The sequence below is a fragment of the Oryctolagus cuniculus genome, chromosome 2, assembly GCF_051225735.1.
Source record: "Oryctolagus cuniculus isolate XC-2025 breed Fujian yellow rabbit chromosome 2, ASM5122573v1, whole genome shotgun sequence".
In the NCBI taxonomy this organism is placed as follows: Eukaryota; Metazoa; Chordata; class Mammalia; order Lagomorpha; family Leporidae; genus Oryctolagus; species Oryctolagus cuniculus.
The window spans coordinates 91491684-91504599 of NC_142868.1; the positions used below are offsets into that span (position 1 = coordinate 91491684).

The 12916-nt window shown below is 38.7% G+C and overlaps 2 protein-coding genes across 2 annotated transcripts in view; one reads left to right on the top strand and one right to left on the bottom strand.

Annotated features, from left to right (window-relative positions):
* Positions 1 to 12916, top strand: part of LOC138843046 (disintegrin and metalloproteinase domain-containing protein 32) — a 591210-nt gene that overhangs the window by 236196 nt on the left and 342098 nt on the right. The gene's annotated exons all lie outside the window — the stretch shown is intronic.
* The window catches only part of LOC127485928 (disintegrin and metalloproteinase domain-containing protein 32), a 142503-nt gene that overhangs the window by 537 nt on the left and 129050 nt on the right, over positions 1 to 12916 (bottom strand). The window contains exon 11 of the mRNA XM_089326836.1: positions 9511 to 9603. Coding sequence (XP_089182962.1) covers positions 9511 to 9603 — 93 coding nt within the window. The remainder of the gene's footprint in view (positions 1 to 9510; positions 9604 to 12916) is intronic.

Here is a 12916-nt window from a genome sequence, read left to right on the forward strand (position 1 = left end):
ATTAGTTTTCCTTGATGGTCAATATCTTGGTATAAATTCATTTAAAAAACTATACATGGATTTCAAAAGAATTTTACACTGAAATATATATAACTTTTTGGCTTTGTTTTAAATGTGAATATAGAAAGATTTATTTGAAATGATATCTTCAATGGATTTTATTTCTATCAAAGTATACACATGATTTTCATGATTATTGTTATGAAGACACTTTTAAATATAAATTTTGATATAGTTAGTTTTTAAATGACCAGTCAGGGGCGGAGCCAAGATGGCGGAATAGTGAGGGCGCGCACCGATAGTCCGGGAAAATTTAGTTTAATAAAAGGGGAGTTACGGTAGCCTCAGAAAAAAGAACCAGGAAAATATTGCAGAGGAAACTCTTCTGGATCGAGTGGCTGTGAATCGGAGGACTTACTGGGAGAACAAGGTCGCCCTCCGCGCGGAAGCCCAGCCGCGGGAGCCGCGGGTGCCGCGGAAGCCGCAGGGTCTGCGCGCCAGTGCGGGAAGGGGAGTGCATGTCACACAGACAACAACGGGGAGAGTTGCGATGTCCAGGGCTCTGAGTCCACACATCGACGCTGGAAGGGGAGGTGAGCTCAATAACCTGAGACATTGGCGGGGAAACAGGGGTCAGAATCTAGAGGGGGACCGGAAAGTGCAGCAAACTCACTACCAGAAAGAAAAAAAAAAAAAGCTTGGGGGGTTTCTCTTTCCCCTAACCTTGCAAAGGTTGCAAGCCTGCAAGGCTTGAAGAATTCGAAAGAGACAAAGAGCAGGCACCCTCTCTGGATTTACATATCAACAGAGGAGAGCTAAGGAACTGAGTCACTACAATTCAGAAGCCTAGGCAACCCAGTGGGAGTCCAGAGGAGCCTAAACAGACCCTTTGGGTAGAAGGCAGAGACTGGAAGCTAAATACCATCAATTCTGCACAGCCGTGCCGTGTGGTGTTACTTACCCCCTGAATAAATAAAATAAAATAAATAAATAAATAAATAAATAAATAGAGAGAGATTTACCACGCATAACCTGAGGGTGTCACCTTTGCACACCCTTAACCAGGAAGAACCAAGCAGAGCTCTCAGGCCACACCCATCTCAAGCCTCCAAGGCTCCTCCAACAGCAGGCAGTCCACTTAACACAGACATAGTATAAAATGAAATAAATAAAAAAACAACAACACACAGTGACGAAAGAAGAATTAACTATGCCAAGCAACAAACACAGAAATCGAGGGAACGGAATCAACGATGACACTATGATGCCTCCAAATAAACAAAACACCCCAAGACAAGATTATGAAGATGATGAGATAGAAGAAATGCAAGATACAGATTTCAAAACATTTATGATAAGAACATTTAGAAGTTTTCAAAAGCAAAACCTTGAACTACAGAAATGCTTATTGGACAGGATTGAAAATCTCTCTCGTGAAAATGAAATTTTAAGGAAGAATCAAAATGAAACTCAGAAACTAGTAGAACAGGAAAGTGTGATAGTGAAGAGAAATCAAAATGAAATGAAGAGCTCAATAGATCAAATGACAAACACATTAGAGAGCCTTAAAAACAGAATGGGTGAAGCAGAAGAGAGAATATCGGACTTAGAAGATAGAGCACAGGAAAACATACAGTCAAACCAAAGAAAAGAAGAGGAAATTAGATATCTAAAAAATATTGTTGGGAATCTACAGGATACTATTAAAAAAAAAAAAAACCAACATTCGAGTTCTAGGAGTTCCTGAAGGCATGGAGAGAGAGAAAGGATTAGAAGGCCTTTTTAGTGAGATACTAGCAGAGAACTTTCCGGGTTTGGAGAAGCACAGAGACAACCTAGTACAGGAAGCTCATAGAACCCCCAATAAACATGACCAAAAGAGATCCTCACCAGGACACGTGGTAATTAAACTCTCCACAGTGAAACATAAAGAAAAGATCCTAGAATGTGCAAGAGAGAAACGTCAGAGTACTCTCAGAGGATCTCCAGTCAGACTCACAGCAGATTTCTCATCAGAAACACTACAGGCTAGGAGGGAATGGCGAGACATAGCACAGATGCTAAGAGAGAAAAATTGCCAGCCCAGAATATTATATCCTACTAAGCTCTCATTTGTGAATGAAGGTGAAATAAAGACCTTTCATAGCAAACAGAAATTGAAAGACTTTGTGGCCACTCGTCCGGCCCTGCAAAAGATACTTAAAGATGTGCTATACTCAGAAACACAAAAACACGGCCATCAATATGAAAGAAGGTAAAGGAAGAACACCTACCAGTAAAAGAGCATGGGAAGCTCAAAGCATATACTAGAAAATATTTCCGGGAAAATGGCAGGGCAAAGTCACTATGTATCAATAGTCACATTGAACATTAATGGTCTGAATTCTTCAGTTAAAAGACACCGTTTGGCTGACTGGCTCAAAGAACACAATCCAACTATTTGTTGCCTACAAGAAACACATCTCTCTAACAAAGAGGCATGCAGACTGAAAGTGAAAGGTTGGAAAAAGATATTCCATGCCAACAGAAACCAAAAAAAAGCAGGTGTAGCCATATTAATATCAGACAAAATAAACTTTAATACAAAAACTGTTAGAAGAGACAAAGAGGGACACTATATAATGATTAAGAGTTCAATTCAACAGGAAGATGTAACTATTATAAATGTATATGCACCTAATTACAGGGCACCGGTCTTTTATTTAAAAGATATGTTAAGGGACATAAAGGGAGATTTAGATTCCAATACAATAGTACTGGGGGACTTCAATACTCCACTCTCAGAAATAGACAGATCATCTGGACAGAAGATCAACAAGGAAACAGCAGATTTAATTGACACTATTGTCCAAATGGATCTAACAGATATCTACAGAACTTTCAATCCTACATCTACAGACTTCACATTCTTCTCAGCAGTGCATGGAAACTTCTCTAGATTTGATCACATACTAGGCCATAAAGCAAGTCTCAGCAAATTTAAAGGAATTAGAATCGTACCATGCAGCTTCTCAGACCACAGCGGAATGAAGATGGATATTAGCAACTCAGAAAACCCCAGAAATTATGCAAACACATGGAGACTGAACAACATGCTCCTGAATGAACACTGGGTCATTCAAGAAATCAAAAGAGAAATCAAAAACTTTCTGGAAGTAAATGAAGACAACAACACAACATATCAAAACTTATGGGATACAGCAAAAGCAGTATTGAGAGGCAAATTTATAGCAAAAGGTGCCTATATCAAGAAATTGGAAAGGTACCAAATAAATGAGCTTTCAGCGCATCTCAAGGACCTAGAAAAACTGCAGCAAACCAAACCCAAATCTAGTAGGAGAAGAGAAATAATTAAAACCAGAGAAGAAATTAACAGGATTGAATCCAAAAAAAAAAAAAAAAACTACAAAAAATCAGCCAAGCGAGAAGCTGGTTTTTTGAAAAAATAAACAAAATTGACACCCCATTGGCCCAATTCACTAAAAAAAGAAGAGAAAAGACCCAAATCAATAAAATCAGAGATGAAAAAGGAAACGTAACAACAGACACCACAGAAATAAAAAGAATCATCAGAAATTACTACAAGGACCTGTATGCCAGCAAACAGGAAAACCTATCAGAAATGGATAGATTCCTGGACACATACAATCTACCTAAATTGAACCATGAAGACATAGAAAACCTAAAGAGACCCATAACTGAAACAGAAATTGAAACAGTAATAAAGACCCTCCCAATAAAGAAAAGCCCAGGACCAGATGGATTCACTGCTGAATTCTACCAGACATTTAAAGAAGAACTGACTCCAATTCTTCTCAAACTATTCAGAACAATCAAAAAAGAGGGAATCCTCCCAAATTCTTTCTATGAAGCCAGCATCACCTTAATCCCTAAGCCAGAGAAAGATGCAACACTGAAAGAAAATTACAGATCAATATCCCTGATGAACATAGACGCAAAAATCCTCAATAAAATTCGGCCAATAGAGTACAACAACACATCAGGAAAATCATCCACCCAGACCAAGTGGGATTCATCCCTGGTATGCAGGGTTGGTTCAACATTCGCAAATCAATCAATGTGATTCACCACATTAACAGACTGCAAAAGAAAAACAATATGATTATCTCAATTGATGCAGAGAAAGCATTCGATAAAATTCAACACCCTTTCATGATGAAAACTCTAAGCAAATTGGGTATTGAAGGAACATACCACAATATAATCAAAGCAATTTATAAAAAACCCACAGCCAGCATCCTATTGAATGGGGAAAAGTTGGAATCTGGCACCAGGCAGGGATGCCCACTCTCACCACTGCTATTTAACATAGTTCTGGAAGTTTTAGCCAGAGCCATCAGACAAGAAAAATTCATCAAAGGAATACAAATTGAGAAGGAAGAAGTCAAACTATCCCTCTTTGTAGATGATATGATTCTTTATTTAGGGGACCCAAAGAACTCTACTAAGAGACTATTGGAACTCATAGAGAAGTTTGGCAAAGTGGCAGGATATAAAATCACTGCACAAAAATCAACAGCCTTTTTATACACAAGCAATGCCATGACTGAGAAAGAACTGCTAAGATCAATCCCATTCACAATAGCTACAAAAACGATCAAATACCTTGGAATAAATTTAACCAAGGACGTTAAAGGTCTCTACGATGAGAATTACAAAATCTTAAAGAAAGAAATAGAAGAGGATACCAAAAAATGGAAAAATCTTCCATGCTCATGGATTGGAAGAATCAACATCATCAAAATGTCCATTCTCCCAAAAGCAATTTATAGATTCAATGCAATACCAATCAAGATACCAAAGACATTCTTCTCAGATCTAGAAAAAATGATGCTGAAATTCATATGGAGGCACAAGAGACCTCGAATAGCTAAAGCAATCCTGAACAACAAAAACAAAGCCGGAGGCATCTCAATACCAGATTTCAGGACATACTACAGGGCAGTTGTAATCAAAACAGCATGGTACTGGTACAGAAACAGATGGATAGACCAATGGAACAGAACTGAAACACCAGAAATCAACCCAAACATCTACAGCCAACTTATATTTGACCAAGGATCTAAAACCAATTTCTGGAGCAAGGACAGTCTATTCAATAAATGGTGCTGGGAAAACTGGATTTCCACGTGCAGAAGCATGAAGCAAGACCCCTACCTTACACCTTACACAAAAATCCACTCAACATGGATTAAAGACCTAAATCTGCGTCCTGACACCATCAAGTTACTAGAGAACATTGGAGAAACCCTTCAAGATATTGGCACAGGCAAAGAGTTTCTGGAAAAGACGCGGGAGGCACAGGCAGTCAAAGCCAAAATCAACTATTGGGATTGCATCAAATTGAGAAGTTTCTGTATTGCAAAAGAAACAGTCAGGAGAGTGAAGAGACAACCGACAGAATGGGAAAAAATATTTCCAAACTATGCAACTGATAAAGGGTTGATAACCAGAATCTACAAAGAGATCAAGAAACTCCACAAAAACAAAACCAACAACCCACTTAAGAGATGGGCCAAGGACCTCAATAGACATTTTTCAAAAGAGGAAATCCAAATGGCCAACAGGCACATGAAAAAATGTTCAAGGTCACTAGCAATCAGGGAAATGCAAATCAAAACCACAATGAGGTTTCACCTCACCCCGGTTAGAATGGCTCACATTCAGAAATCTACCAACAACAGATGCTGGCGAGGATGTGGGGAAAAAGGGACACTAACCCACTGCTGGTGGGAATGCAAACTGGTCAAGCCACCATGGAAGTCAGTCTGGAGATTCCTCAGAAACCTGAAGATAACCCTACCTTTCGACCCAGCCATCCCACTCCTTGGGATTTACCCAAAGGAGTTTAAATTGGTAAACAAAAATGCGGTCTGCACCCTAATATTTATCGCAGCACAATTCACAATAGCTAAGACCTGGAACCAACCTAAATGCCCATCAACGGTAGACTGGATAAAGAAATTATGGGATATGTATTCTTTAGAATACTATACTACAGTAAGCAAAAAGGAAATCCAGTCATTTGCAACAAAATGGAGGAATCTGGAACACATCATGCTAAGTGAAGTAAGCCAGTCCCAAAGGGACAAATACCATATGTTCTCCCTGATCGGTGACAACTGACTGAACACCAAAAAGGAAACCTGTTGAAGTGAAATGGACACTATGAGAAACGGTGACTTGATCAGCATAGCCCTGACTGTTAATGAACAACTTAATACATTATCCCTCTTAGTAGTTTTTTTTGTCTGTTCTACTTAATATGACTGGTTTAATTCTGTAATTAATACACAGTTATTCTTAAGTGTTGAAATTTAACTGAAATGTGATCCCTGTTAAACATAAGAGTGGGAATAAGAGAGGGAAGAGATGTATAATTTGGGACATGCTCAGGCTGACTTGCCCCAAATGGTAGAGTTAGAAACATACCAGTGGATTCCAATTTAATCCCATCAAGGTGGCATGTACCAATGCCATCTCACTAGTCCAAGTGATCAATTTCAGTTCACAATTGATCATAATGAAAGGACTAAGAGTCAAAGGGAGCACATAAACAAGTCTAGTACCTGCTAACACTAACCAATAGAATAAATAAAGGGGAGAGTGATCCAACATGGATAGCGAGATACTCAGCAGACTCATAGAATTGCAGATGTCCTAAGCAGCACTCTGGCCTCAGAATCAGCCCTAAAGTCATTCCTATCTGGCTGAAAAGCCCATGAGAGTATTTCAGGCATGGAAAGCCAAGACACTCTGGCAAAAAGATCTCTGTGAGTGAGATCCCAGTGGAAAGAACAGGTCTTCAAAGAAGGAGGTACCTTTCTCTGAAGGGAGGAGAGAACCTCCACTTTGACTACGACCGTGTCTAAACAAGATAAGAGTCGGAGAACTCAAGGGGATTCCATAGCCTTGGAAACTCATGACTGGAGCATAGGGAGATTACTGATGCCATAAACAGGAGTGTCAATTGGTAAAGTCAACAACAGGAGTCACTGTGCACTTACTCCTCATCTAGGATCTCTGTCCTTAATGTGCTGTACATTGAGATTTAATGCTATAACGAGTACTCAAACAGTATATTTCACTTTGTGTTTCTATGGGGGTGCAAACTGTTGAAATCTTTACTTAATGCATAAATGCATACTAAACTGATCTTCTGTAAAAAAAAAAGAAATTATCAATTCCCAACTTGACTCTCACTGGGATTAAACATGACAATAGGTCTGATCTGATTTCATCATCATTTAAAAAAAATCATCTATTATTTTTCACTTTTTTTTTTTTTTTTTGACAGGCAGAGTGGACAGTGAGAGAGAGAGACAGAGAGAAAGGTCTTCCTTTGCCGTTGGTTCACCCTCCAATGGCCGCCGCGGCCGGCGCGCTGCGGCCGGCGCACCGCGCTGATCCGATGGCAGGAGCCAGGAGCCAGGTGCTTATCCTGGTCTCCCATGGGGTGCAGGGCCCAAGCACCTGGGCCATCCTCCACTGCACTCCCTGGCCACAGCAGAGGGCTGGCCTGGAAGAGGGGCAACCGGGACAGAATCCGGCGCCCCGACCGGGACTAGAACCCGGTGTGCCGGCGCCGCTAGGCGGAGGATTAGCCTAGTGAGCCGCGGCGCCGGCTATTTTTCACTTTATGTTTCTGTGTGGGAGCAAACTGTTGAAATCTTTACTTACTGTATGCTAAACTGATCTTCTGTATATAAAGAGAATCGAAAATGAATCTTGATGTGAATGGAAGGGGAGAGGGAGTGAGAAAGGGGAGGGTTGCGGGTGGGAGGGACGTTATTGGGGGGGAAGCCATTGTAATCCATAAGCCGTACTTTGTAAATTTATATTCATTAAATAAAAGTTAAAAAAAAGAAAAGAAAAATAAGAAAAGCTAGAAATAAAGCTGTCATATGATTAAAAAAAAGAAAAGAAAATGGTAAGTATGTGAGATGATGAATATTTTAATTATTTTAACTGTGGTATAGTTTCATAATGTATAAGTATATCAAAACATCAAGTCATATCTAAAAACATAAAATTTTGTCTATCAATGAGGCTCAATTGTTCATATAATAACAAAAGATATTACCTTTTCCAAATACGGACTCACATCGTGCATCAAGATCATGACACTCTCCATTATAACAAATAAATTTGTCATTTTTGCATAAGTGTCCATTATGTATAGTTAGGTCAGGCGGACAGTCTCCTGAGCTTCCATTACAATACTCAGGGAGATCACATTCAGGATGTGCACTGGGCCTGCATAAATGACTGTTATCCCAAAACTAATGGAAATTAAAATATAAAAATAAAGTATTACATAAGGTTGTTGTGTTTATCCATACTTATTTCAAAGTTATGTCAATTTTCTATATTTTGTCCTATTTATTCCATTATATTCATCCTGATTTTGTATGTCATTATTTTAATAATTTAGAAGTTAATTGAAAGTTATCAAATAAAATCATAAGACATATGAATAAGAAAAATTATAACACAAATGTGACATCGAAGGCAAAGTTTTACTTGTAGTTTCATTTTAAGAGGGGAATGATTGCTTTTAGCCATGGAAAATTATTAAATTTGGGTGAAAATATTGTAATCTAGTCAGTTTCTCAATAAAATAGGCCAATTAAAACCATAGTTTTGTAAGTATGGAATACTTACAAATTATATGAAAATTTAAGACACACACACACACACAAAACAGAGGCAAAATGAGGGATAATAAAGTCCAACTATAGCTGTTTTTCAAGAAGAAACCAAATGGCAACCTTTCTCCTGGGCATCTTCCAGTTAAGTAACTCTTCATAAAGAATTCTGGACATTTATATTAATAATTTTGAATGGGCATCTATCTCATACTTCATGTAAATAAATTCAAGTTGACACAAAAGATACTAGAGAAGCAATAATGTAATAATGTGATAAGGAAGAAAATAAAAGTGTCAGTAAAGGACAAACAAAACCCATATGAGGAACTTGTTACAAATATAATGAAGTCTGAAAAGGAAAACAGGGACCAGAGGTCAAATTGTTCACCATATAAACTAAATTGTGCTTCTTCAGTCAATGATAAAGTTTATAGCTTAAATTATTTACTATTTGGAAAACATCGTTTGTATTGAGTTTCACTCCTTATATGAAAACTTCAGTTCTTTCAACAATGTATTTACAGATATTTATCATAATCAGTAAAATTTTATTTATAAAACGTATATACGGGGTAGAATGAACTAAGATGTTCAATACTAAAGAGTTCTATAACATGTGTAAATGAAGACTTTTAAATCAACATTAAGCTAGTGAAAATACTGGTATTCAAAAGAAGCCCCCAAACCCAACAAAAGTTCACAAATCAGAAATCTGGATCTAAATTTATTATCTGTTCCTTTTAAAATCCATTTATTTTGACTTACAGCTTAATTATGAATATTCTAAAGTACATGACTTTTTACATAATCAGAAAATGTTAATAAATGTGAATCTTACGTGGCATTGTCTGCAGCAGCCTCCTTGAAAACACTGATACCCCCGTCTCAGTTGACAAGTGCGAGGATCACAACAACTATCAGGTCCACATTGCTATGAATGAATAGAATGTACAAGTAAAAATATATATTACAATAATATAAACTTTAGTAGGAGAGTGAAGTAAATGTTGCTAATATTTCTAGATTTCAGCATCTCTCACCACTTAGAAAACACTAATATAAGGCTTTTCCTTCCAGAAAACTGAAAAAATTCATAAAATAATTTTCCAGAAACTGGACAATAGGCAATTCTCATTAAAGAAGAGAAGTAAATGTAATATTCCATAGTCTACATATACTATACTTTCTTTATCCAGTCTTCATCTCTTCAGTTGATGCACATCTGGGTTGCTTCCACATATTAGCGATTGTGAATTGAGCTGCAGTAAACACGGGGGTACAATAACACTTTCACATGCTGATTTCTTTTTTTAAGAGATTTATTTAATTATTGAAAGTCAGGAGTTACACAGAAAGAGAAGGAGACAGAGAGAGAGAGAGAGAGAGAGAGAGAGAGAAAGGTCTTTCCTCCCCTGGTTCACTCCCCAGTTGGCTGCAATAGCCAAGAGCTGTGCCAATCTGAAGCCAGGAGCCAGAGGCTTCCTCCGGGTCTCCCACGTGGGTGCAGGGGCCCAACAACTCAGGCAATCTTTTATTGCTTCCCAGGCCATAGCAGAGCTGGAACTGATTTCATTTGGGTAAATTCCCAGGAGTGAGATGGCTGGATCATGTGGTAGCTCTATCTTCAGATTTCCAAGGTATCTCCATACTGTCTTCCATAGTGGCTTTACCAGTTTACATTCCCATCAACAGTGGATTAGGGTACCTTTTCCCCTACATCCTCACCAGCATTTTTTGTTTGTTGATTTTTGTATGAAAGCCATTCTAATAGGGGTGAGGTGAAACCTTATTATGCTTTTGATTTGCATTGCCCTGATGGCTAGTGGTCCTGAGTAATTTTTCATGTGTCTGTTGGCCATTTAAATTTCCTCTTTTGAAAAATGCCTATTCAAGTCCTTTGCCCATTTCTTAACTAGATTGCTTGTTTTGTTGTTGTTGAGTATCTTCAGCTCTTTATAGATTCTGGATATTAATCCTTTATCAGTTGCATAGTTTGCAAATATCTTTTCCCATTCTGTCAATTGCCTCTTCACTTTGCTGACCGTTTCTTTGGCAGTGCAGAAGCCTCTAAGCTTGATATAATCCCATTTGTCAATTTTGACTTTTATTGCCGGTGCTTCTGGGATCTTTTCCAAGAAGTCTTTGCTTACGCCAGTGTCTTACTGGGTTTCCCCAATGTTCTCTGGTAATTTGATGCTATTGGGTTGTAGGTCTGTGATTCATTTTGAATGGATATTTGGGTAAAGTGTAAGGTAGGAGTCCTGATTCATACTTCAGAAGAAGGAGATCCAGTTTTCCCATCACAATTTGTTGAAATAATATCCTTTCTCCAGGGAATGATTTTAGCTCTTTTGTCAAACATTAGTTGACAAAATGTAATGTAGATGCATGGATGAATTTCTGGACTTTCTATTCTGTTCCATTGGTCTACATGTCTATTTTTCTACCACTATCAGACTGTTTTGACTATAACTGCCAAATTAGCATAGCTTTCTGCTGTTCTTTCACTGAATAAGTGTTCTAATTCTCTCCCTCTTTTTTAAAGATTTATTTATTTATTTGAAAGTCAGAAAGAGAGGAGAGACAGAGAGAGAGAGAGGTCTTCCATCCACTGGTTCACTCCCCAACTGATGGCAAGGGCCGGAGCTGCACCGATCCAAAGCCAATAGCCAGGAGCTTCCTTGGGGTCTCCCACGTGGGTGCAGGGGCCCAAGGAGTTGGGCCATCTTCCACTGTTTTCCCAGGCCATAGCAGAGAGCTGCATCGGTAATGGAGCAGCTAGGATTCCAACTGGTGCCCATATGGGACGCCGGCACTGCAGATGATGGCTTTCCCCACTACACCACAGCGCCAGCCACTATCCCTCTTTCTCACCATCAGGAACTCCCAATACATGTATATTTGTTTGTTTGATAATTTCTGTAAATCTTGAAAACTATGTTCAGCTTTTTAATTTTCTTTTTTTTTTCTATTTGCAAGGACTTGACTTCTATCTTGGATATTCTTTCTTCTGCCTCCCCAAGTCTGTTGTTAAGGCTTTCCACTGTATTTTAATTTGATATATTGAATTTTCATATCTAATATTTCAGTTTGGTTTCTCTTCATTGTCGCTTTCTCCAAGCAGAATTTCTCATCCATGTCATATATGGATTTCTTTTATTTGTTAATTTTCTTCTCTGCATTTTTGAATAATTTTATCATTCTTTTGAATTCCTTTTCAGGCATTTCATCCCTCTCTTCATCTTTTCATTCCAATATTCAAGTGTTTTTATGTTCTTTTGGGGAATTCATACTGTCTTTCTTGTTCATGCTTCTTAATTTCTACATTTATTTTTAGGCATTTGTAGAAACTCTTGTTGGTTTTCTCCTCTGAGGATTTTGTCTGTGAAATATGCTTCTGTGGCTTAGCAGAGTTTCTGCTGCTTCACAAGGAAGGTGTGGGCTGAGTGAGCTCCAGGCAGTGCTCCAGGCAGTGCTCAAGTATGAGGCAAGAGTCCAAAGTGACACCAACGTTCATGGCATGGTAGTTCTGCTATATCTTCATCAGGGTTGCGGTTAGATGAGGGAGGGTATGATCATTTTGGGCAGCATGATCACAGCCTCACACCCTCTCTGCCAAAGTGAACCAATTGCCCATGCTGAGCCGTTAGTGTCTTCACCCCTCACCCAAGCAGGTTCTAAATAATGCAAAGGATCTGTGTATAATTGTGGAACCCTGTGCAATGACTCATCTCATACACTCATCAAACTGTGAGCCTCTCAAGCCAGACACAGTGATTGCTCAAACACTCAGCCACAAGTAACTCCCTATGGCACATTCACAGAATTCCACCAGTCATAGCACACAGGGCTTCAACATACACAGGAGCATATGATCTATTCTCAGCCCCACAAGCATTCCAGTCCACAGAGAGAGCTTCAGCTTTCCCAGAGTCAGCTTCCTGCCTGATAGAATCTGCTTGGTGCTCCACGTTGGAATGTTCATACCACACTTTCATAAATGGACAGATCAACAAGACATAAAATCAACAAAGAGATAGCAGAGCTAATCTACATGATAGACAAAATAGACTTGATAACTACAGAAGCTTTCATGCCACAGTTGCAGAATACACATTCTTTTCATCAGTGCATAGAACTTTCTCTAGGACAGACCACATGCTAAGCCATAAAACAAATCTCAGCAAATTAAAAAAAAATTAAAAACATACCACGCATCTTTTCTGACCACAATGGAACTAAGC